Source organism: Pelecanus crispus, chromosome 1 (genome assembly GCF_030463565.1).
Source record: "Pelecanus crispus isolate bPelCri1 chromosome 1, bPelCri1.pri, whole genome shotgun sequence".
Lineage (NCBI taxonomy): Eukaryota > Metazoa > Chordata > Aves > Pelecaniformes > Pelecanidae > Pelecanus > Pelecanus crispus.
Genome location: NC_134643.1, coordinates 115,966,027 through 115,993,310, shown reverse-complemented (window position 1 = coordinate 115,993,310; position 27,284 = coordinate 115,966,027). Strand labels below are relative to the sequence as shown.

Here is a 27,284-nt window from a genome sequence, read left to right as displayed (position 1 = left end):
AAAACAAAATAAAAAAGGTAGATTTCTTCTGCCTTAATTTCTATTTCCTGAAGCAGGTGGAGGAGCACTGTTTATTTTTGACTAAAGTAATTGTGAACAACAGAAGTGGGAAAACATCGAAGTTCATTCTGATGGTACAGCTGAAGTGAAAATAAATAATATTTCTCAATATGAAGTAAAGTTTTGGAATATGAAGCTGACATATTTCAGATGTAAACCACCATCTAAACTATATATTGAAAGAGAATATTGTATATATAAAGTGCAGTTAGCTATGTCTATGTGTATGAGGGAGTGTATGTGTGCACATACATACGTATCTATGATTTTTTCTTTTAAATAAATTTTATTCATTTTCATATATAAATGCATATACATGTTTATGATAAAGACCTTTCTTATTGGAGCAGTTCTTTCAAGGAAAAAGCAAATGGCTACTTTTACCGTTTACAAGGTTTAACTGTAAAAGTTTTTAGGGTCCTGATGAAATCAAAGTAACAATATAAGGGGTTTTTTGCTATAAGTTTATTTGCTAGGTGACCAAATGGGCTTTATACTTGACTATCTCTGCTAATGCTGCAAGATCAGTCAGATAATAAGCAAGGCGTATACAAGCTAAGTGCATAAATAGGTTATATTGGGGGGGGGGTGGGGGGGCAGCTTTGGTGTCTTTCTTTGACATTTTCTAGCTTTTACATTAATGTACTAGTAAATTATACAGTTGACTGTATTACATTCTTTTCTTCATATTCTCTGTCATGTGCACAGCTTGCAGACCAATAATCACCAAATGAAAAACAGTCTGTGTCCTTCCCCTAACTATCTGGGGAAGACTTCTCATAGCACCATCATGAATACAGTTGTGCACCTGAGCACTAGCACTTCACAAACAGCAATATATGAACAATAGCTGTAGATAACACTATGGTATCAATTTTATGTGTCAGCAGGTCTGACTTAGACACTGTAACTAATCAGGACAGTGAATTTCTTACACACCTTGTTTCCTCAATGCTCTGTGCCCTTACTCTGTGCTGGCTTCTCACAACTCATTGTTCAAACTTTATACCAATGGCACCGTAACAGAACCTTTCCAGTAATGAATTTAACTTGAATATCCTCTTCATAAAATTACTTTTTCCAAATTAGCCTTGTTACAATGGCTTGCAAAAGTAAGATAATAGGTTAATTATGGTTTTGAAATGTTTTCTTTTTCAGCTGACTGTGGAGGACCAGTTGAACTCTGGGAGCCAAACAGTACATTCAGCTCTGAAAACTTTCCAAACAATTACCCTAATCAAGCTTTTTGTAAGTCATTCTTGTCCAAGTCTTCAGGAAAAGCTTAGCCATATAAAAGTAGAGATATTAAATCTGCTTTCCCAAGTCAGATGCTGTCAAGCAAAAAAGATCTAAGCTATGTACAGTGGGATCTTTTAACTAAAGTCTATATGGCACTTAGCAGAAGCTAAGGAATTGTGTGCCAATTGATTAAAAAGTGATGAAGACAAGCATAATCCCTTGGAATGGGTTGAGACAGGCCAATTCCATCATGTCTATTATGTCAAATATCTTTAGGTCAAGGCAACAACAGACAAGGTGCTGAAAAGTCCCCATTTTACCATTACACCTGAATGTATTTGCCAGGTTAATATCATCATCTCTTCTGTTAAATAGTTAACCTTTCCTATGGGCAAAGAAAGTGTGCATGCATTTTGCAAGGGATGCTCTCTTTATTGAATGTTTCTTAACATACTAGTGAAAATACATCATTATTCTACTGGTGTTACTTGATTTAGATTAAGCTACAGCTGGCAAAAGTGAAAATGTTTCAAAGTGGTCCACTAAGTGCTGTTGATGGATGAAGCAAGGAAGACAACTTTGCTTCTTAATGAAATTTTAATTATTTATTACTTCACTTTTAATTGGAGAATTGTGTTGCCATGCTAATCACAGGAGTTGTAATTTTGTGTTTCTGTCCCACCTGAGATATGGCTCTCATTTCCGGGTATTAATTTCACAAGATCCCAAATGTGATTCCTACTAGTGAGAAAATGCTTTTCATTCTATGAACAGATAAAAAACAGTTGCTTGTTGGTTTTTTTTTTTTATTTTCTTTACAAGATATCCATAGTATCCACACTTACATAGATCAAATATGATAAAGCATAGGCTAAACAGAAGCAAATACTTCTTCTCTAAAAAGACATCTAACCTGAAAGACAGGCTTCTGTGACTGATTATAGAAATTATCCTACCATCAGATAAGACTTAAGTGACAAGACTATTTGCCACATTCTCAGTTACAAAAGAATTAGCTTTGCTACTTTAGGGAAACTCACAGCTGTCATGAATGATAAAAAATGCATGTGTGTATGTCTTAGGAGCCTAAATCCCATTTTCAAAAGTGTTTTAGAGAATGAGAGTCAATTGAATTTTGGATACTGACAGCATAAGTTGCTTTTAAAGATAAGATTTAGACTTCTAAGTCTCTTGGGTGATTCTTAATAGTTTACCAGAGATATTTTTTCCCCAAAATCCTTCAACATGAAAATGACACAGTGAATGTAACAACCAAAAAGGTGATTTTTGTGTGTATGTTATTACTTTCTAGGTGTGTGGCACTTAAATGCTGAAAAGGGAAAAAACATTCAACTTCATTTTCAGGTTTTTGATCTGGAAAATATTCATGATGTAGTTGAAGTCAGAGATGGCAGAGGACCAAATTCCTTACTTTTGGGTAAGTAACAGCATTGAGTACTGAAGTGAATGTAGTCAGACAGCTGGAGCAAACTGATGGATATAATATAAAGGAAATTATTTCTCTCTAATTTCATTCTACACTTCTTCACATTTTTGGGTCTCAGAAATTAGGAGGAAAACTTGAGAAAGCATGCTGTGTGTGTGACGTTGCATTTCCCAAATGTTTGCACAGACTCAGCTTTCTATGCAATCCAAATGAAATTAACTTCTCAATAAATAAGACTGCTCATGTATGTGGACAAACAGAAGCACAGTCTCTTAATCGAACCTTATTTTTCTATACTGATGTGTCAAATTTGGGGTTAGGCGTTGATCATTGCAGTATGATAGCAGTTAGGTTTGGGGGAATAACTGTATTCATGTGGTAGCAGTATTTGCTTTTGAACCCAAAACATTTTGAAATACATAAGAACAAAATAGCTTAAGTATATTCATGTTCTCCTGGAGAACAGCTGTCTATACAGGACAAGACCTACTGCCAGATGTCTTCTCTACAACAAACCAGATGACAGTAATCCTCCTTACGGACAAGTCTGCAACAAAGAAGGGATTTCTTGCAAACTTCACTACTGGCTACCATCTAGGTAAGCATATGAACCCTTATATTTAAGAGGTTATAACAGTGGTCAAATACATTTGAGAAAAAGCGGAGAGTGGAAGGTGACTCTCAGCCCTTGATCAACAGAAATATGAAAAAGTTAAAGAGAAAAAGCCCAGCAGTTACCCATCTGTACTTTATGTTTTCTAGCATGAAAAGTGATGTTTTTGTTGCTTTAGTGTAACTGGACCAATGTCGGTATCATCAGCAGCTCTGTGTGATATGTGAAAACTGACTCAGTATTTTGACCAAAAACTGTTCAAATGTTAAGAGTGCAAATACAAACTATTTCCTGCACAAGGCCCAGAAAAGAACACCACTTTGTGACTCATTTGAGGGTGTCATTAATATTTAAATGCATTTGTAAAATATTTATTACCGACCACATCCACTAGAAGAGAAAACTATATGGTAACTCTGATTAATGTTTGCAATATGGTCCTTCTTGCATCTTTAAAAATTTGGTCCTTAGCATGTGAAGGACCTGGGAAGAGTTAGTCTTTTAAACATTTGGACAGCAGTGTTTCTGGTCCCAGCTCGTCCCCTTCTGAAAGACTCCTGGCTTTGTTGGGGACTGCAATTAGGTTTGTCACTCATATAAGTAATTCAGCAATCAGCTCTCCAAAAACATGCAAAATGGAGCCAAATGCTAAACTGCATGGAACAGCAATATGCTTACCAGGACAAATACTTACACTAACTCTAGGCCAAATCTTGACGGAATTAATTTGAGGCTTTGTATTACTGCTGTGGAATTCTGACAGCAGAAAAAAGAGAAAGAAAAAGCAGTATGTATTCAGAGATGTGTGAAGTACCATTCATTTGCATGGACAGAAAGTCAACATGAATCTATGCTCTTTTTCTTATTTTAAATATCATAAAAGGCAAGTGTCTCCCAGCACGTTGAGCTAGCTGCAGCTTTTTATACATTAACAGTAATAATAATATTAATCTTCTTAATCTTTAAAAAAAATCTTAACCATTGATTTACCTTTGTAAAATCAATTCCATTTAGTCCTGTTGTGCAAGACTGAGAGGTAGGCTTACATGGACATACGACAACTTTGCTGCTTCTTGTTCTGCGTCCTCTATCACATTTGTTCAGTCTGACAACACTATGCCTTTTTTCTAGCAGGTTCAGCATCTTTGCTCAGCTTTGCCCATATTCTGTTGTAAAATAAAAATAAAGCTTAGCAAGGCAGAGTGCTCAAAATGACCATTGCCAGTTCTGGTTAAATATATTAAAAAGGTTCCATTTGCAAAAGAATTATGCTTATATGATCTTTGCAGCCAAGGGACAAAGACTAATATCATTAGCATGCAGGCCCAAGGATAAAAGGTTTGTCAGTCAATAAATTAATTTTACAAGAAAAGCAGATTTTTCTTTGTATTTTATTTTTCCATGAAGTATTGAGTTTTTGAAAAGGAAGCATAATTGAAAAAAAAAAACCTTTTTGGCAATACAGAATATAATAAAAAACCTGTTTAAGTGATAACTAAGTTCTGTGGAAAGTATGGCACCAGTTATGGCCACTGAATGTGTTAAAATCTGGCTCAGGCCTTTTATAAACGAGTATTTTTTGCTTACATATTGTACAACAGGTCATACTGACTGATGAATGAGTCATTTTATAAGAATATTAAAAATTCAGAAGCAAAGCAAATATCTTGCCTTAAATAAGACTTCTAGATAATTAAGTGTTTAAAGTCAGTAAGTCCAGGAAGGTAAAATAGAGAAAATAAACATTTTTTCAATAGAATTTAAGTTTATTACTGTATTAGTGCTTATTTCCTGTAAATACCTAGAATGGTACTATTAAAAATACTCCTTGTCAATAGAAAGAATTATAACTTTATATTTACTCTCTACCTGATCTGCTTTTGTTACATAACTGATACTGAAGTAGCTTAATCCTACATTTGTGAATGCTTTCTTCATTCATTTCTGTTGCTTTTGTCTCTTCCGTCTTTACTACCAGATATGTTTCAAAAGGAGACTCTTGGCTTTCAATGTCTCTTCACTTGTATGTTTGACTTGACATACTTTAAGGTCTCTAAAGTTTTGTGAAAGCGCTGAACAACTGGAACTTGAAATCGTTAGTCACTTTTGACAGTATTTGATCAGGATTTGACTTTTCTCATCCCTCCAAAGTTTATTACATGTAACAGAAGAACACTAGTAACTGAGCAATGCTAACTATAGCAGAAACTAAAAGACGTAATACCATAGATTTTATTCTTAATTAGCTCCTATTTATCTGAAAATAATCGTTATTTTGAAGAAGAGTTAGATAGGAAAGGAAAGAAAAAGAAATCAAAGGTTCTGCATACTATCCACTCAATTTTTTTTCGGGTGAACTGTATGATCTCCAGTGAACATTAACCTTCCTCATAATTATGGATTAATTTTCCTTTCGTGTTTTCCTTCAGGACCTTGTGCGATTGACGAGCATCAGTGTGGTAGCGGGGATTGTATACCATTGCATAACCTTTGTGACAACCTACCTCAGTGTGAAGATGGCTCTGATGAAGCAAAGTGCGGTAAGGTTTCCTTCAAACAAAGAGAAGGAATGCATGCATGTTTGGTAGGAATTACCTAGGAAAACAGCCACAAAACCTCAGCTAGCATAAACCACTGCAGCTGCATGCAGGCCATGACAATTTACACAGCAGTATCTCATTGAGTTTGTCAGGGCCAAAAAAACAAAGTCTCTTTTCTGAGATAGTGTATGTAAGCTGGTGAAGATCTCTGGAAAAGGTAGGAAGTTCCTTGATGCTTAAAACTGTGGCTGCTTATAATGGTCTCAGAATTAAATCAAAATGCATTACATGCTTTCCTTCTGTATCCATTTTGTGTTCCCAAATTCTATCTCTTTTTGTTACAATTAATTGAGTTTCACAGCAGTATAAATTGTGCAGGCTAGAGAATAAGAGTCTTCTTGATGGAAATTCCTAGGTAGTTTTGTGGGTGTGAAGCCAAACTGCAGCACATGGCACCCTCCAGCCTGCCTGGACTCCATCTTGTGGAGGCACTGCCATAGGGTGAAGGGATGGCACAGCTGCAAAAGCAGCATCCTTTGCTTGTAGCAAATGTTCATGTTCCTACAACAAGGAGACCAACAGCTGCTATTGCTTAGTCTTCTGGTAAAATGGTTCTTTCCAAAATGTAGGAGCACAGTATATAGCTTCATTTCACATAACATGGAAATAGCATTCTCTAAACAATAATTTAAATGTAAACCTGATGTTAAAATCATGTTGGGCCTAGCACAGAAATTAAATTGCTGTTTCTGACAAAGTGCTGTTCTGACAATCTGGAGCACTTAATGGAAGAGTTAAAAGTGGGCTTTTAAGCTCAGTACAATATCATCTTTGTTTTAAAGAGGACTGCTAGGGATCAGATAGGTCCTTGGATGTGTGCTGACAGTTCTCATTGGTTTCAGCGTCTTTTACATGTATATGTATATATGGCATATATAAATATATGTATACATTATATATGTCCGAAGGCACAGATTCACTCTTCACATTAGTGTAATTAGCTATTTTGTTGCAAACATATGCTTCTTTTAAAATGCATAGAATAAAATTCACTTCAGCTTCTTCTTAAGCAAAGATGACTTGAATGGGTTTTTCCAGCCATTGCTAAAGAAGATCAGAACAAGGTAACTATCACCTACATTAACATTATGTACATTTTCCCAAAGATTTATTTTGCAGTAGATTGTCTATTAGTTCATAAAAAATTGCCTCACATTAAAGGGCTGGGAGAATTGTTTCCAAAAACCCTTTTAATCCAAACATTGGCTGTATCAATCTAAGCCTTAAAATAAAATGAAAACTCAATTAGACATCCTCACATTGAGTCTTTTCAGTGTCCAAAAGTCTTGCTTATTTTCCTGAAACTAATTTCAGTTTTTTATCAGAAGTGGCAATTTGAACTAGACAAACTGTCATTTTTAAATACTCCAACTTCTGAAACTTCCCACAGACTGCAAAGAAAAGGCATAGGATCCCTCTTCCTTTGCAGAAATCTAAAATATATGACATTTGAATTAAGCAGTTGTTGAGTGCTCAACGACTCTCTTATTCCTTACCAACAACATATTTGGAGAAGAACATGGATCTGATGAGAAAGGAAAAGGAATTATAGTTCAAGTAGAAGAGTAATTTGGAGAAGTCTCGCAGTGCAAACTATTCTGAGATTTTTCAAGACTGCTCGAAAATTTCTCATGACTGAGGATTACCATTAATTAATCACCGCATATCATTTCTTTCATTTATGCACTCTGGGTATCGGAAGAAGCATTCTTAAAAATCTAATACTTTTTTTTTTTTTTTTTTTTCTATAAGGGTACCCTTTTTGTTCTGAATATTTTGTTCTGGCAAAAATTTTGATAGAAAGATTGGTTTTCAGTGAAAATTCTCATAACAATTGGAACTGGAAATTCCAATTTTTCTGTCAGCTCTGATTTAAACCTTATTTCCAATCAGTGTTACTGGGCATCATGTAGCTAAAGCTTCACACAGTATCTGGAAATTACATAATGCTGGCTAAGAAAAAACGTTGGTTAGAGTTGACGGAAAATGTACTGTTTATTGTCTATTCATGAGGCATTTACAAAACACAGTGTATGAAACTCTCCTGTGGCAGAAATATAGAAGGAGACAGCAATAATATTTCCTTCCTGTGGGAACACAACATCCTGGAGATGCTGGGTTTATTACTGCTGTAACATTTTGACTTTTATTTGTTCTTTGCTGGCAACAATAAATCTGTTTATATTACATTTCTGTTTGTTTGCGGTGAGGGGAAAGGTAGTTTACCACCTATCTAAAATGCTTCTGTCTGGTCTACAGTGAGATTGCTTAATGGTTCTCTAAGCACTGAAGGGCTGGTGCAGGCCAGGATTGGGCAGATGTGGCACCCGGCATGTGCAGATGATTGGAATGAACAGATTTCAGACAGTGTTTGCCAGCTGCTGGGGTTAGGGTGAGTGAAAAATATTAATTTGTCCTTGTAACTTGTTTGCAGGTTTGTTGAGTCTATATATTGGTACTTTCCTCATCATTTTACTGGTGTCTTTACCATCCAAAAAAGGGGCAAATGTATTTTTCTGTGGCAAGTGAAGTGCTTGGTGTGCCAACAAATTTGTAAGTGTTGCAAACCCTGTTTTGATGGCATTCATTACAGGATAGGTGACTCTGAATACGGCAGATTAGGCATGAGGATGCATATTGGAGAACATTGGGAGACTGATGTGGAGGTATTAGTCTTTTATCACTTTGTCATCGTTTATGTCTTTACTTCTATGAGGATGGCTCAACAGCAAAGCTGGAGCAAACAGCAGCCTTGGCTGCTCTGCTATTGTACTAATGTTCGTTTCAAGTAAATTCAAGATAATCACTTGGGTATTCTGCTACTGGGCTCCCAATATATTTCACACCTATCATTAGACCTGAGCTGTTGGGAGAGGAAACTGTATTTCTCTTGAAGTATACTTAGAGGGGGGAGGCAAAAGGGAAGTATATGACTGAAAAAATAGATTTGGCTTCAGTCTCTGTTCAGCAGAATTTCCAGGGAAAAGGTGGGGAGGGTTGGGTGCAGAAGTGTTGTCTTTTTCCATCTATGGTAAAATTTGTGGCCTAAATACTGGCCTGACACTGTATGCAACTTCACTGCCATCCACTGAATAATAAATAGCTTTTCTACAGTGCTGAGGTTTTAGGGGAATGTCACTCATCCAAGTAATAATCAAATTAAATTCTAAGCTTGCAATTCATTATGTTGGTCTCTGGCCAAAGTAGGATGCCTGCAAATGCCCTTCTGATAAATTAATTGTAGAAATCACAGCGTTAGGAAGACTTAGTAAAATATCCAAGTGTTATTTGAAAATACTTTTAATCATTGGATGAATGTTGGTTTTTTACTTTTTTCCCTTCAGGTAGGTACTGCATTTATGTAAATATCAGATACCCGCAAGCACAAATCCTGGCTGTAATTTATGTATGTAGTTATCTCATTTACGCATGCATATAAGAACATATAAACTATGACTAAATGTTCTTCTAGTCAAATACCTTGTCCTTTACAGGGGCCAGTAGCCTTCTTCCTCTGATTCTTTCTCCCCCTCCTTCTTTCCCTCTGTAACTTCTGGACACTAGTCATTTTGTGGTCTATTGGTTTAATTTACATTTATATTTGATAGGCTTCATGAACTTTCTCTTCCATGGTACTTTCTACTATCTTTTAAAAATTATTTATGCTTTTGTCTCCATAACATTCTGTGGCAATATGTTTCAGTTTCTCATAGATATACATATGTATAACTTCTGTAAGCATCATGCTATTTCTGCCTTCCACGAATCCCCCTGTAGCAACATACTTTTAATAAGTGGCACCATATTTTTTATTAAATGGATGTTTATAATAACAGGTCCTGAGTAGGCTATAGCTCATGCTCCTATACTGAATAATTACCTAGCATCATGCTTTATTAGAGAAAGAGGCTAAGATTCATCTAGGACAATTTAGTTTTGCTGTTAATTGCTTATACATTTGCTAGTCTCATTTACTGTTTAATTTATGAAAAGGACTGAAATGATAGGAGTCCTGTAGCATATCCTGATTATTCATGTAGCTGAGCTAGAAGGTGCAGTGTTCCACACAGATTCTAATAAATCACACATGTGAATCCTTTTGCCTCCATTTTTCAAATATGTGACTGTTGCATCTGTGATTATGTGCCAAACATTTGCCAGGAAGCAAATCTGAAGGCATGCCTATGTGTTCATCTACAAAATATACGTTAGGCAAATAAGTTAAAAATATTCTTAATGAGTCTAGAGTGCAAAGTGTACAAGTTGGTGCTCTTGAGAAACCTGAACAAGATCCTTTGCTCAGCTTGCACTTGTAACTGTGTGCATCTGACAACACTGTTAAAATCTGAGTATTGTTTGCATCACTTCCTTGAACCAACAAAATCATGCATTGAGCTTTTCACCATTCTACTGGTCCAGTGTGAAACACGCTTGTTTCTCTGGGACCAGAGCCAGCTGGGTCTTTACTCAATTGTACCCGGGAATGGGGGTGGACCTTGCGATTTTGCCATACCCAAAAGTCCAACAAGTACTGAGAGTTTAGGACTTGCTCTCAATCCTGCAGTCTGTTTTCTTCATGAACTTGCAAAATTCTTGAGAAGGAAATTAATTCATTGGAATACAATGTCTTGTTTGAGATTTCCAGGTCAATTCGGTTTTCATCTTCCCCACTTATGAATGGTCAGTAGTAGCTACATGCCTAGTTCCTTGAGACACCTCAGAAAACCCTGTCTTTGACTGTCAGACCCAGGTTCGTCAGTGTGCTGAGAATATAACATATGGCATGAAAGGGGTGGAAATGATCCCCCAAAATTTGTGTGCAAAAAAAATTTTATTCTGATGGAGAAATTAGGATAATAAACAGCATGATCTTACTCTGCTGTAGAGCCAATGAGACTCATGTGCTGAATGTAAGAAAGAATCTGGTTCTCAGTGTGTTCAGGCTGTGTTTGCAGCATTGAGGACCAGAATTAGGACAGTCCTAATAATTTCACAATAGACTTAGTTTCATGTCAGTTGCCACCAATTAATAATGTGCACTTTGACCTGAAAACCACAGGAGGAGTCACAATGATTTTTTTTGGATTTGTCAGTCCACAGCTTCACTTAGGATCAGACACTGCTAGTAAGCTTGGCTTAAACCCATTGCTTAAGAAGCTTCATTTCAAATCCAGAAAGTAGAGAGAGGTTACTTTTATTTACCATTTGCAAATTTTCATATAAAAAATTGTGTGCACGCAAGCATTTAGAAAGCAGCAGCTCTTCATATGAAACCACATGTGAACAAAGCTTTTCATGCCAAAGAAAGTGTTCGCTATTTGTAATTTGCTACTATTCTTCATTGGGTTTTTTTCTGTCAGAAAATCAGTGGATGAAACAGAAACACTGCCCTGTGTCTCAAACACAAATTAAACAAACTGCAAACACCTCACAGCCTGAGAACTAAACAATGAATTACAAAATGTGTGAACGTATTTTCTTCAAATAAGAAATGCGTTGGGTATTTAAAAAAAAAAAAAACCAAACCACAGGGAAAAGAATTACAGCTATCAGACAATTGCACTTCTATCCTTATTCTGAATATTTTTTTCAGCGTGGTACCACATCATCTGAATCTTTCCCAACATTTACTACTGCTTATTGTTACTGAGCACATCTGAGGCAGAGTTAGAGACTGAAATCATAGTGATCCATAGAGTATTTAGGTACATGAGGACCAATAATACCCGAGGAATTTACTGCACAGATATCTCCATACATCTGTGTGTAAGAAACTTCTAAGACTATTCTCTAAATTTTCTGTAAGTTTTGCCTTGTAAGCATGTTGAATGGAATGAGGGTTACTTAACACCTAGGTTAGCCTCTTAAAGGCCATTTTTGTCACAACCTGCAAGATTTCTAAAAGATCATTTTCATTAACAGAAATTGGAGAGCTGTGACACTGTGTTTCTGGACCTGCAGAACAAACTATATTCTTGTTACTAAACTGAATATTTCCAGGAAAAGTGTATGATTTCTTATACTTGCAGAAATGCTTAACCCTCATCATTTACCAATAAGTTAATTAAAAGAGCAGCAGATTGATTTTTGCAGTCACTCATAAAGCTTAGAGTTTTCTAGTTGTGTGTGCTTCAGCGGACTAAGAAACCAAATGATATTATCAAATGTTTTCTCAAAAAGGGGCTTAGATTTTATTTCAAAAAGCTGGGGAAGCTTAATAAAGCCCCTCTGGTTACAGAAAAGCTCAGAGAAGTTCCAAACCATAATCCAGAAATTTCAGCACTTGTAAAAAAAGAAAAAAGAAGAAGCAGAAGGGTGGGAAATAGTTTGCTCAGTCTTTGCTGAAGAAGACAAAGATGCTGAGGTGAGATGAGAGATCTTCACAAGTATTATGAGGTTGGTGGAAGCTTTGACTTGGAAGGTCTGTAGTGTTTGCCCTATTACAGGGTCTGTTGCAGTAATCTAGTAAAACACACATGTATTCAGTTGAAGTTTCCTGGTATAATGTGCCATGGAAAATATAAGCCAGTAATATTCATAACTGTACATACTCTAAGATTTTCCTGGTAGCATGTTCATTCTTCATGTTGGTGAAAGCTCCTGCTCACTAACTTTCTCAGGAAACAACTTAGTGACTTAGTGACTTTTACACACAAGTGCACGTGCTCAGTGATTAGGCTGGTCTCAGTGAAGTTCCTCATTGTAGAATTTGACTCTACCTACCTGGGTTGACACTTCACTACTCTCCCAGACCATCTAAAAGGTCAAGTAAGGGTTCTGGGGGAATCTCTGAAGTACATATTAGTATACTCTCTCCTCACCCCTCCCGAGTCGATGGACCAAAAGATGGGGACCAAGGGGGGTAAAGCCCCTCCCACCATAAGGGAAGATCAGGTTCGAGACCACCTGAGGAACCTCAATGTACACAAGTCTATGGGACCTGTTGAGATGCATCCCAGAGTCCTGGGGGAATTAGCTGTTGTAGTTGCCAAGCCACTCTCCATGATATTTGAAAAGTCATGGCAGTCAGGTGAAGTCCCTGCTGACTGGAAGAAGGGGAATGTTGTGCCCATTTTTAAAAAGGGAAGAAAGGAGGACCCTGGGAACTACCGACTTGTCAGCCTCACCTCTGTGCCTGGGGAGATCATGGAGCAGATCCTCCTAGAAGCTATGCTAAGGCACATGGAGGACAGGGAGGTGATTCGAGACAGCCAGCATGGATTCACCAAGGGCAAGTCCTGCCTGACCAACCTGGTGGCTTTCTATGAGGGAGTGACTGCATCAGTGGACAAGGGAAAAGCAATGGATGTCATCTATCTGGACTTCTGTAAAGTGTTCGACACAGTCCCCACAACATCCTTCTCTCTAAATTGGGGAGATATGGATTTGATGGGTGGACTGTTCAGTGGATAAGGAATTGTCTGGATGGTTGCATCCAGAGGGTCGTGGTCAATGGCTCGATGTCCACATGGAGACCGGTGACAAGTGGAGTCTCTCATGGGTCCGTACTGGGACAAGTGCTGTTTAATATCTTCATCAATGACATAGTGGGATCGAGTGCACCCTCAGCAAGTTTGCAGACGATACCAAGCTGAGTGGTGCAGTTGACACGCCAGAAGGACGAGATGTCATCCAAAGGGACCTGGATAAGCTCCAGAAGTGGGCCTGTGTGAACCTCATGAGGTTCAACAAGGCCTAGTGCAAGGTCCTGCAGCTGGGACGGGCAGCCCCCGATGTCAATAAAGGCTGGGGGATGAAGAAATTGAGAACAGCCCTGTGGAGAAGGACTTGGGGGTACTGGTGGATGCAAAGCTGGACATGAGCCAGCAATGTGCGCTTGCAGCCCAGAAAGCCAACTGAATCCTGGGCTGCATCAAAAGAAGCGTGGCCAGCAGGTCAAGGGAGAGAAGGCTGTGAGGAGACCTTATTGCGGCCTTTCAGTACTTAAAGGGGGCCTATAGCAAGGATGGGGAGAATCTTTTTAGCAAGGCCTGTTGTGACAGAACAAGGAATAATGGATTTAAACTAAAGAAGAATAGATTTAGACTAGACATAAGAAAGAAATTTTTTACAATGAGGGTGGTGAAGCACTGGAGCAGGTTGCCCAGAGAGGTGGTGGAGGCCCCATCCCTGGCAACATTCAAGGTCAGGTTGGACGGGGCTCTGAGCAACCTGATCTGGTTAAAGCTGTCCCTGCTCACTGCAGGGGGTTGGGCTGGATGGCCTCTAAAGGTCCCTTCCAACCCAAAGCATTCTATGATTCTATGATTCCAGTGTTTTATACTGAAAAAAGTCTGTACACTAGGCTGTACATATATCTAGAGAGAGAATTAAGTGGGCTTTGTCATTTCCAGGTTGAAAAACACTGCAGCAGTGACGTTTTCAGTAGGGTGGGTCATACAGCTCTCCAAGTGGCACAGCAGGACTATTGAACACCTTCTTTCTCCTATGCCTAGTGTCACACTCCATACACAGCAGATTTGCAGGCAGATTCTAGACTTCATACTTCCCAGGAGGATGAGATTTACTGCACTTGAAGAGAAGAGATGGTACTTCCTTGATACACAGGTGCTCCCTGTGTATTAAACCTGAACAAATGGTTCTCTTCTTGCTCCTGAGATATGTGTGGCTAAAGGGTCAGATGGGAGTAGGCTGTCACCCCCCAAAAAATTATGTAGTCTGACCACAGCTATCTTTTTTCCCCACGCTTCCTCAAGAGAAAGAAAATGCGTTTCTTGAGTGTTATAGGTGGGTATTTTAAATGTAGTTTCATTTCTTCTCTAGGCACAGAAGTATAATATCAATGTAATTTCCACCCCTCAAAAAAGCAAAACTGTGGTATTCCAAGGTTCAACTATTACTCTTCAGTTTTGTGTACTAAGTTTTAGCTCCATATATTTAAGAATTGGTACTGCAAACCCTTCATTGTGGCACAGAAAAGCAGAAATTGATAATTTACTGCTATTAACATAATTTCTGTCTCTCAATATTATTGTAGCATTAGGAATCTTAGAATAGGATGTAAGAGTGAAAGTACGTGAGTCGTATTTTAATCCATGTGAGTTTCAAGCCTCAAAAATCTCCTTATAAATAGGCATTATTTCAGGAAAAAATATGATGCAGTTTGTTCCACCAGCATGATAATTTCCCAATTCCTAAATTAGGATGAATTTCTAAAAATATGCATGTGTGTCTTTTCCTTCCAGGGATGCAAATATGTCATCAACTGTATTATTCACTGGAGATGGCCCGTTTGTCAACATCACCAAAGCAGCTAACGACAGCCTAATATTTACAAAAAGGTGCGTAGAGTGAGGTTTCTTCCTCATATAAAGGGTAACTTAAATTATGGTGGTGATCGTTTATACACTAATTTCCAGCTCAAGTTTATCTGAGGCAACATGATTCTGCATGACATCTGGACTATAAACATATCTAGGTTTTATTCTCTGTCTATTGCTGAATTCTGTGTAACACTGGGCAAGTCACTCTTCTCCCTTCCATTCTTGCCCATCTATTGTAAATTTAAAAGGACAGAAATGCTTGCTACATTTTCAGCTAGCATTCAGTACAACCTTAAGTGAAGTCTTTATACATTTACTAGGAAATGATAAATACTGCTATTTTTACAAAACATTTCTTATCTAGAAATCACTAAATTATGAGTGTATAATATAGTAGAATTAAAATGGAGTGGCATTCACCCATGGTTATATAGTGGTTACCACACTAGGTTCTCTCTGTAATCAACAGAGGAAAAATAAGCACTCCAAATTGTTATCCATCAAGGCATCTCTTGAAATATGATGAGTCACACTCTATAATCCATTGACTTGATTGATACAGACTTAGGACTAAGTGTGGATTGCTAGGGTAAGCAATCCACAGACAGTTATCTATACTTAGACAAATTAGTCCCACTCAAAAATGACTTCTGGATTTATCTCCACATTCAGAAGTGAATCGTTAGATGAGATGATCCTCGGAATACATTTGATTATATTCTAATCTTTCTCAGTCCAAATACAACTGAAGTGATTCTGAATGGTCCTGCAAACTGGTAGAGTTTCTTAAGATTAAATGAAAATGTAACATTAGCACAGGATTATATTCTCAGGATATTCTGGGATTTATGGGATTTACAGTACATCTCCAAAAGGAGAAAGGCTTGCCATCATCAAATAAAAAAAATATATAATGACTTCAATTACTGTCTTTCTGCTTATAAGAGGGCTTATTATACACATTTTCCTGGAATCCTACCAAAAGCACTGAGGCAGAAAATTACTGTCTAACTGCTAAAATGCTGAAACCATTTTGAGGATGGCAAGAGTCCATGTTCTTTGAGGTTTCCGTTATAAACATACTACATAGTCACAAAGCAGGAGAGAATTCTTAATTTGCTATGCTGTATTTTATCTACAGTAAAAAAAAAAATTTTAAAAAAGATACATTTTATGTTCTAATTGTACTCTGTTAATCCCCAACATTTATCATTCTCACTGGTGGTGAAAGTATCTTAAACTAATGGGATATAATTGCAAGCTATTTTTCTTTTTTTCCTTGAGTGGATGTCTAAACCAGCATTGCCACAGGAGGTCTTAAAGAGCAGTAATGATTTAAAGATGTCTTCTATTAATATCTGTTAAACACTAAAAAGTGATTAATGCAGGAGGAAATGGAATAAGTTCATTCATCTTAGTTGTATTTCTGTTGCAGAAATAGGTATCTTCTACCATGTTTCATCTGGACAACTGATAGAAATCATTTTACAGGGTGACACCATTACATATTCGCACTTTTTTTTGTACATATAACGAATGATAGCAAGATCATACAGACTTGATAGTTCTAAAAAAAAAAAAAAAAAACACCAACCCAAATTCACTAACTGGTAATCACATTATAAAATGTATTTCTCACATTGTCTTTGGTCTTTATCCAAGCGTAACTATGACTGAAGCAAAGGAGGGCACATATAATAAGACTTGAAAGCTGTGGTGACAGAGATAGCAAAACTGTTCTCTGATGCCCTTAGGTAATGTATTTCTTAACAGAATAGCTTTGTAACAGGACAAAATCCTGCCGCGAAGATATATGTGAGCAGATTCCACAGGCATGGTTGCTTTTGCCAGTCGTAACTGAAGATCATACTCACAGATGTCCCAACTACTCCAGATTTCTGCCTGGCATGCTGCTTCATAGATGACACTCAGAGGCACATAGAATGGGTGTTCAGCATATGCAATCCCTCTGTTGCCTTTTGGACTCTCCTGTGCTGACCAAGAGGCAGCTGAGGACTGGTGAATTGAAGTGCAGGCAAGGAAGTGCTTTTCATACTGGGAGATAGCTTCAGAAAGAAGAAAAAGCAGAGGCCTATGAAGTAATTTCTACTAAAGCAATCAGTGGGTACCGGTGGTGGGACAAAGACCCTCATTACATGCGACTCCCTGCTTCAGTGTAAAAAAATAGGGACCAGTTTGACATGTTGGATGTTAGTTTGGCTAGGTTATGCATCTACCTAAGAGAAAGTGTAGGACTGGATAAAGGAGGTAATATACAGTACCACTTACAAGCCATTTAAAGCCTAGGGAGGGAGCTTGGTCAAGAGTATTTAGTTGCTATGAAGTTTATGCAGAAGATGGTATTAGTTTCCTGTGGGTTTATAAATTTCTGGTTGTCCTCCCTGATGTTTGTCTTGCTACCAAGGGATACCCTTATGAAGTCAATACAGATTTGAATACAAATTACAGAATTTGGTTTCCACTTTTTAAATTACAGCTTTAAAATTATGCATCTATCTTGAAGTGGAAAATGGCTATGTGAGAGTATTCAGAGCTGGAGGCATATCTCATGCTTACCCCATCTGTAGTGAAGATTTAATTGGGAAGATGGGGGTGGCTACAGTTCCCACTTGCCCTTCCTGCACCACTATGCCATTGCAAAAATGCTGGGTCACGTCATGCATTATTTCCCTCACAACAGATACCAAATTCTAGAGCAAACATAGTGAGGGATACATAATACCATATCACATGTAAAGTATCCTTCCCTTTTTCTATTTAAAAAATATGTGGAAACGCATACTGTAAAGTAGCCATTGGCAGACTTTTTTTTTTTTTTTTTTACTGATATATTTCTGTTTATATCAGATTTAAATTGCTAGCACACACACTGTCCCAAGTGTTCAGGTTCATTACAAGCTACGAAGATAATCTTAAAACTTCTGGGTATCAGAAATGCTTGAGTAGTTTTGATCTGTGGTCTTGTGCTCTTCAGGCTCTGACTTTATATCTCTGCTAAATAACTTCTAACCCTGTATATGCACCTATATAATTTACAGTGCATTATAATCTTAGTAAAAAGATACAGTGATATCAAACTAACCTCTTAAATTCTTTGGTCATACTGATCTCTAGTGGTAAGGTATTGAAAACATCTCAAAAGGTAGAAAAAAATACCATATGCAGTTATAATTTTATTGAGAATCTGTCACAGACAGATGACTCATTTCCCTAAAACACAAGGGAATTATATTTTTATCTCCATAACATACACCAGTTAAGTGTCCATTGAAGAGGAATATGTACATTTAATATTATATTTAATATAATGTTGTCTGTTTATAATTAAAATATAATTAAAACATATAGGAAAAATATTATATTTAACAATGATACTGATAAACTAATGTACTTATATATATGCTTATATACATTTTTTATATATATGTGTATGTATGTATATTTCACAGTCATTTAGTGTTACCTGGTGTGCAGATACTTGTGATTTAATTGCACTTTCATTCTAGAGAACACTGTTTGAACAACCTGGTGGTTCATCTGCAGTGTAACATTAAGCGTAAGTACACATACACTGGGAATATTTCACACAGACATCAAATTGTTCAATCTATAAAGCCTAATGTTTATAGTTTGAATTGAAAGGCTAGGGAACGGACTATAAAAGCTATACTCATAATGATATAAACACAGGAAAATTTACAGTCTTCACTTGTTTTCAGAGTTAAGTATACACTAGAGATGGGTCTATACTGAAAACATGTATTTAAAAAAATCCAGAAGGTATGAGGAAAGAACACATCTAAATCCAAGTTATAAAGTGGCATCTTGATTTCAGCTATAAAACACCAAACTTTTTTCCACAGTAATAGTATTTTTAATAGCAGTTCAGATACTATAAAGTCTATTTTTTCCAAGAATATTAGCAAGTCCAATAAAACATGCTATATCCCCCTAAAAATATACAAATATTTATTTTTAAATTTTTCTTCTTTTTTATTAATTTTAGCTTGTGGAAGACACCTGGTAACTCAGAACAATGGAACAAGGATTGTAGGCGGAAGTGATGCCAGAAGAGAGGCTTGGCCTTGGATAGTGTCACTCAGTTTTAATACCAGACCTGTTTGTGGAGCTTCCCTCGTCAGTGATGAATGGCTGGTGACAGCAGCACACTGTGTATATGGGTAATGTTCATTGCACTCATAAGCTAACACATTCTGATACTGCCACAACATGCAAGTATCCAAATGGTGGATAGTCATCAGTAAAGCTGCACTGAAGTATGACCTGAGCCATGGATCAATCTGTAGAGAGCAAAACACACTTTAAAAGGATCATACTGAAATCACTGGAGAGCAGCACTTTTTAGAGGGTTTCTGGATGTTTACTTCAGAATGACATATATATAAATTCACGAGTGCCTCTTTCTCTCCACTGACTCCAGGGCATCTTTCCAACTAGCTGAGATGGCCATATGACATCCACGCCATGTCTTTTCTTTTTGATTTTAATGATGATGAAACACTTATTTTATGAGCAGGTTCACTAAGGAAGCATCAGATTATGAATAATTTGTGACACTGATACAAAAAAATTAACAACTAGCTCACTGTTTAATTACTGTGTTTTGAATCACTTGTGGATTCAGCTAAAGGCTCCTTTACTTTCGGGTAAACCCTCAGTCCTTACTTTAAAGCAGAGAACCATGGAAACTAAGCAGCATTTTCTGAACAAGAATTGCACTTTAAATATGTGGTATTCATACTGAGCATTCGCACTTAACCCATAATTAATGTTGTCCCCCATTAATTGCATCTCTGCCAGTGGTACGAAGGATGACATCATACCTCATAGAGGGAAATTCAGTGTTGCCTGTTTCTCCTGTATATTATCATAGATTGATCAAGATTTACTGTGCATCATTGGAATGAGTCTTGATTTATGTGCATTGATTAGGCAATATTGGATATCCTCCATATTATTGGATGGTGTTATTTGTACCACACAAAGAAGTGATGCATATTTAAATATTTTCTAGGGTTTGCTTCCATAGCGTCTATAATAAAAACTAGTGCTGTAGGAGACAACTAGAAACTGGAATGGCAAAAAATGAAACATTAATATTCAAAATTACAGTAGAGCTTTCATTATAAATAGCAAAGTAGTAAGGCAGTGGAACCTTTGCCAACACATTAATGCTGCCTCATTGCATGACAGGAGCTATGTTCCACACAAAGTCACTGAAATGAGAAGGATCAAGCTCTCTTAGTTTTCACACAATAAATCCACAGCTGTCTTTGTACTTCCTTTTTACTTAAATCACCTTTCTATTTTCACTTAAATCTTATTTTATCATCTTGACTTTGCTGGAATTTTCCTAAATGTGAGCTTGCAGTTTCACACCTTAATTCTGAACATTTAACTTAAACACTCCTAGTTTAGAACAAGAAAACCTGTTGATGTTAAACCAAAAGATCTGCAGAAACCAATTCGGTACAGCAATCAGGCTGAAAACATATTTTTGAAACTATGAACTGGTTGATTAAAAAACAGCAAATAATTAAGTTCTTTACTTAAATACAGCCTCAATCCAGCATGTGTAGCTCAGCAAAAAATGCAGATTATGTCATATTTTGTCTTAGCATATCTTTTTCAATTTAGATTAAAAAATTAAGAGACCAGTTTTCCGAGTCTATGAGCTGCAGCATTTCCAATGACATTTTAGACCTATTATTATTTAGATATTCCGTAATAATTTTCTAACTGGGACCTGTATTAATTGCCTGGTGGGCAGTAAGCAGTATTCTTCACAGTGTTTAAAAAGCCATGGTAATTTAGTTAATGTATTTTCCTCCTCTGCACTACTGTCTGATTAATTCTTCATAAATAATGCATTACAAGCTTAACATAAAAAATCAACTACTTGTTCTACAGTGTGGATGTTTAAGATAGTATTACTATCACAAAATTGGAAGCACATCTGCTACATTCTATTTATTTTGACAAAATGTGCAAATGCTATGAATTACCATTAGATTAAAGATTAGCATTTTACCTAACATATTTTTCAAAACTTACATTAATCATTCATAATTGCGAATACTCCTTGCAACTTCTAGGAGGCAATTAAAACCATCTCAATGGAAAGCAGTTCTTGGCTTGTATGACCAATCGGATATGACACAACCTTCAACAGTAGTTCAAAACATCGATCAAATAGTTATAAATCCTCATTACATGAAGCGTACAAAAGATAGTGATATTGCTCTCATGCACCTTCAATACAAAGTGCAATATACAGGTGAGTTGTTATTTTCCCATAAACCAGATTTACTCTGTTATTCAAAACTCTTAACTGTGCTAAGCATATGAGGGTGATGGGGTGGCTGTACATTTTTTACAACCTAATCGTTCTGGAGTCAGTCCAGTACTTCCTGGATACCTTCCCCAAAAAGTGGGTTTGAATTAATGAATATTTTCTTACGTGACTTCATAAAAACCTGAATACAGGGAAGAGGTTGAAACTGATTGCTTGTATCTCATTCACAGATTACATACAACCTATCTGCTTACCAGAAAAAAATCAGCGGTTTTTACCAGGAATTAACTGCTCCATTGCTGGCTGGGGTAGCATTATGAACGAAGGTGGGTCATCTGCTTGGAAAATTATGACAAGCATGAAGCCGTGAGAGCAAGCTTCCTGCTGATTCCAAAGGGGTTGCGAAGGTTGAATAGTTTACAGACGTACTCCTCCATATGAAAATTTGGGAACTATCCCCCTCTACTGTTCCTTCTCTAAAGCAAAGTAATAGAGTTACAACATATTTATTAGGAAAAAAATATACAATTAAATTATGAAAAAACCTTATTGCATCCCCTTAGAAGTGATGATGACTACTTTTCTCAATATGAAATATGTACATCTTATTTCCAGATATTGGGTGGGGGAGGAGGAAGATTAGTCTTTCTGATGATGTGCAAATGATTTTCCCCAGAAGTCAAGAAAACTGACTATAGTGTGAACTGTATGTTCTGTTTGTATAACATATGCTCCAGTTTTGGAGTCTCCGTGAAATAATAAGCATGCAATTTCACTTCCACAGTTCCTTGAACACATTTGCTTCTACATTTTCAGAATAAAATTGGGTAGGAATTAGTAATAAATTTTTTATAAAAACTTGAAATACTCAAAGTTACACAATGAATAGTGAGGAAACACTGGACAATCCAAGCTCCTAAGCCCTTAATTATCCCTTAGATCTCCCCACAGTGAGTTCATAGTCATTGATTTTAGTAATCTTGATTTAATTATAACCAAATTCAGTCCCATTACACAAATGAAAGACAGGATTCAGTTAATGAGCACTGTTTAATCAGTGACTGCGTTACAGGGGTATAAGCCTGAATAATACAGCGGTGAGGCAGGGCTTCCTGCTGCTTGGTAGTGTGCCCAGCATGCTGGAACAGGACCAAAACCATCGGTGTTCTGAGCAGGATGTACATATTTATTACAGTGGGTAAATGTACTTTGTATTCTCATCAGGTCCCACTTCAGATATATTGCAAGAAGCAGAGGTCCCTCTCATTTCAAATGAAAAATGCCAACAACAGATGCCAGAATATAGTATTACAGAGAACATGATCTGTGCGGGATATGACATAGGAGGAGTAGATTCCTGTCAGGTAAATACAAGTGACTCATTTCTACTGCTAGCATACACCACATCTAATTACTGAATAAAATGCTCCCTGATCCTCCAGTCATTAAAACAGGACAATGAATGTCCATGAATGTAATTTCTACTCACAGTATTTTGCCCATTTAATACTTTATCAAGATACAAGTTGAAAAGATAAAAATCCACTTTGTATCATCTTGATATAAACAACCATGGAGGGAGATAAATATGATGACTGGAAATTTTCTGCACTGAACTTTGAATAATTACTGCTGAATAATTCCATGAAGGGAAGAGGGACATGTTTAGGGAAAAGCAGAGTGCAGAGAAATAAATATGAAATAGATTGAAGTCTCAGAAATGCTTTATGCAGAGAAAAAGAGAGAGCAATGATGCTTTCCCTCAGAATCTGTAGACTTTGGAGACTTTTTCTAAGTGAATGCCACAGTATTTTGAAGAGCCTGCCTTTCTGCATTGATCTCATATGCTGCTTCCTGGGGATCTAGTTTTTGTCCTTTCCAGCTCTGCTTATAACACACTGCTTCTCTTTGAGGATGTAGTCAGAGTTGGCTGTCACATAAGTTTTCTTCCTGCAATATAGTCTATGGCATGGAAACTGGCTGGTTCTCCTCAAGGCTGATGAGGAGCACTCTCACATAATTGGTCTTGCCTCACTCGCACAACCTAAGCCTTCATCAGATGCAGTGACTTTAGCTAGTTTAATCTAGAAGGAGGAGTGTATGCAAGTCTAATTTCACTTGCCATTCCTTCAGCCTCCGTGGCTTTCCTCTTTCCTTTTTGCCTTCTGAACTTCATAATGAAAAAAAGCAGTGTAGCAGTGCAGGCTGATATAGAGTGCAAGTGACCAGCGTTGTGATCAATGACCATTCAACCATGAGCAAAGATGAACAAGTGAGTCCTGATAGTGCTTCAGCCTTTAGGCTGCTGTCACAGCCATTTGAACTTTTGCAGATGCCCTGGAGTTATGGGCAGAAGTATTTTAATGGCCAAGTCCTTGCAGAACTCTCCCGTAAAGCTCCATTCACAGGGCCATGAGAAGACAAAAATAATACTGGTTCAACTAACTCAATAAACAACGAAAAATAGTCATTGTTTTCTTTCTCGTCAAACCAAGACGCTCATGGCTGACTCATCCCCCGCTCAGGCTGTGGGATGAATCAAATTTGGTCTCCCACACTCTATTGCAATGCTACATCTGCTAAACTATTGAGAAGGAGGTGTGATAAAAGGACACCTCCTCTTCTGGCAGTCTTGCCATGTTTTTCTCTAAATTTGAAATTGCAGAAACACTAGGGTGACCAAAAACAGAACTGCATTTTGGCTGAATAGGTTCCAGTAAAAAATAATCCTCTACATTTACCCAGGCTTTGTGAAAGATGAAGGGCTAAACATAAAAGTAACAAGCAAAAAAAAATAATTTGAAACCCGGTCCTGTATTGAAAGACTGATAAAAGCTTACGATCACATCTTTAACAAAAAAAAAGAAAAAAAGGAAATTGATTATCTCAAGAATTTCTCCACATGGAAGACTTCATATTGATCTCACTTCTGATGCGCAAGACATATAGCGATACAATGTCTACGATTAAGGATCAACACGAACAAAACATTATAAACAGGCTCTGCTTCGGAGTTGACACTCTTCACTTTTAACTTTGGATTTTGTATTGCAGGGAGATTCAGGTGGCCCTCTGACATTTGAAGACAGCAACAAGTGGGTTTTGGTTGGTGTAACATCATTTGGCTATGAGTGTGCACTTCCCAAACGACCAGGAGTGTACGTTCGAGTCACCATGTTTGTGGACTGGATCAAAAAAATCATCTATTAGTTTGATGTTTTTTAGTGATAGAAATAGAATTTAAAGGTTGAAGGTAAGCCATTGTATAATGATGTAAACAAGACTGGCATTCCCATCTCACCATTAGAGAAACTGAATAAATATTTAAATTTTGGGGAGGAAAATATTAATAATTGAGAACTCCATTACCAGTTGAGAGCAATATTTTAGAACAGATGCTGTGGTTTTGTTAATGAATAGTTTTATCATTTTACTTTTTCTGTGAGACCATGGGGAAACAGTTTCTTTGAACACCAGTGCATTAAATGCACAGTGGAGGGCTTTGCAAAGCATGGGCAGGGGGGGAAAAAAAAAAAAAAAAAAGTTTGCAAACTGCAAATGCATTATTGAAAAATGGTCTAAACTATTACTTTCAGGCCAAACATTACCTGTTCTTATGTTTTTACCGTGTATTTTTCAACATGCATTTTCATTTCAATGCATAGTCAACTCCTCTCAGTGATCTCTCCACGTCAAAATGAAGGTATGTGTTATCTGTTTAAACTGGGCTCATGGGAGTTCTTCTGTCTTCTCTATTACAAAAAGCTCTGGAATGAGGTTTATGAATTGTGCATAAAGGCTGATCGTGTATCATGCTGCTTTCTAATGAATAAACTGAATGTAAGCCAAAAGTTCTGTCTTGAGTAATTCATTTGGAATTAATAGAGTTAAATAAGGTTTAAATACAGCTTTTTAGTTTTCTTTTTAGGCAAGTGTTTTGGCAATTATTCAAGCAATTATAGATATGTGCTTGTATACACCTAAGCACAGACTCACAATACTGCAACCTTCTCTCATAAAAAGTAATGTTTTTTTAAAAACCTCTGACAATAACGAGTATCAGCTATTCCTAGTGAATAAAAAATAGTAGGGTTCCTTTGATATATTACATGCTTTTTCTGTACTGGTGACTTTTAATACTGATTTTGTGCTTTGTATAAAAACTATCGTGATAGCCCATTACAGCATTCCAAAGGGGAAAAAATATGAAGAAAAAAGGGGTTTTCATCTTCTTGAGCTCTTTTCTAAATAGGTTTATATTAAAATATAATTAGCTACTTGTTGAAATGTCTTAAATTTAATGGTGTCTTAATGTTAGTGTAATAGGATGCATTTCCTTTATTTCTGTTTTCAGCCTAGTGTAGGAATTTAACATATTTTTAATTCCAAAGTACTGCATGAAAATACAAAATGCATTCTACCTTACTGTGTATGACTATCTACACATATACACATAGACGTATGATTTTTGTAAGGAGCTCCCACACTTGGTGCTTACAATGCTAAATGCAGATATGAAGTGCTCAAAATACAAGGCTAGCTTGATAAAAAAAATCAAGTCCCAAACTGTTTTCAGGTCTTCATAAGCATTAGAGGACTAGGTCCAGACCAAAATATTTAGCTTTATCAATACATCTGTGACCACAAGGAACACAGCCCCATGTAATTAAGTCAGAGAGAAGATAAAAGGTGGTTTAGACACCTTCTTTCATATAAACCACACAGGTTTTAACATTAAAATGCTGAAGTTGCAAATCCTATCTTCCATAGTGGACTACTGTTTCTCCTGTTACTCTCCTTCACTTGAAAACAAACAGCCACTGAAAATAAAGTGCATTCTTCTATCAGTATAAATTGATTCAGATGAATCAATTATGTTAAAGTGCTTAATTAAAATGTGACATGACTTCTGCATTATTTACCATACATCACTATTGTAAATGGTGTTTCAGTCTGTTGATAAAATACCAGAGCCAACTCAAAGAAGATCCAGTTACTAGAAAATGTGCTTCCCAGAAATCCAGTAATATACTTCTATTTATGTGTACTTTTTGCTTCCCAAAATGCAAAGCGTAGATGTATTTTGAGGTATACATAAATAAAAAATCCCCTCAGACTAAAAAATTTCCTATTATAAACTCTGGCATAGAAACATATATGTAATATAGACTAGTATAATAGAAAAGAAATATTTTATTTCAACTAATTTATGTCTAGGTAAAACTAACATAACCTTAGTCGACTACATTCTAGCCTTCATTCAGCATCCATTACTTCATTTGCCTGCATATTAACGTGTGGAGAAACCAGTCGTTACTGTGTTAAAACGTGGACAGAATGCATTATTTTCAGTTGAGTCACAGGTCTAAGATGCTTTGAAATGGGCAGTGGAAGCTTTATGCTGACTTCCACTTGCTTGCACCCAAAAGAAGTTTAAAAGATTAAAGAAGGAAACGAGCTTTCTCTCTCAGATGCTTCTTCCTTGCAAAACGCTAAGATCACTATGGAAAAACAGAAAAATCATATTCCCTGGGGAAAATAGGGGTTGTGGGAGTATAATGTTTTTAAAATGCCAAACTGAAGCCATGCCATCCATCTGAGGACTAGCTAAGGTTTACTGTTCATAGAATCACAGAATGCTTTGGGTTGGAAGGGACCTTTAGAGGCCATCCAGCCCAACCCCCCTGCACTGAGCAGTGAGCAG

General features: G+C 36.9%; 1 protein-coding gene across 1 annotated transcript in view; it reads left to right on the top strand.

Moving 5' to 3' along the window:
- TMPRSS15 (transmembrane serine protease 15) overlaps positions 1-24,790 on the top strand; it is a 58,411-nt gene extending 33,621 nt beyond the window's left edge. The window contains exons 17-28 of the mRNA XM_075724359.1: positions 1,219-1,308; positions 2,612-2,737; positions 3,213-3,344; positions 5,789-5,899; positions 8,219-8,351; positions 15,166-15,261; positions 18,771-18,820; positions 19,271-19,445; positions 21,381-21,562; positions 21,811-21,906; positions 22,805-22,944; positions 24,635-24,790. Of these exons, the coding sequence (XP_075580474.1) occupies positions 1,219-1,308; positions 2,612-2,737; positions 3,213-3,344; positions 5,789-5,899; positions 8,219-8,351; positions 15,166-15,261; positions 18,771-18,820; positions 19,271-19,445; positions 21,381-21,562; positions 21,811-21,906; positions 22,805-22,944; positions 24,635-24,790 (1,487 nt within the window). The remainder of the gene's footprint in view (positions 1-1,218; positions 1,309-2,611; positions 2,738-3,212; positions 3,345-5,788; positions 5,900-8,218; positions 8,352-15,165; positions 15,262-18,770; positions 18,821-19,270; positions 19,446-21,380; positions 21,563-21,810; positions 21,907-22,804; positions 22,945-24,634) is intronic.
- Positions 24,791-27,284: the final 2,494 nt, after the last annotated feature.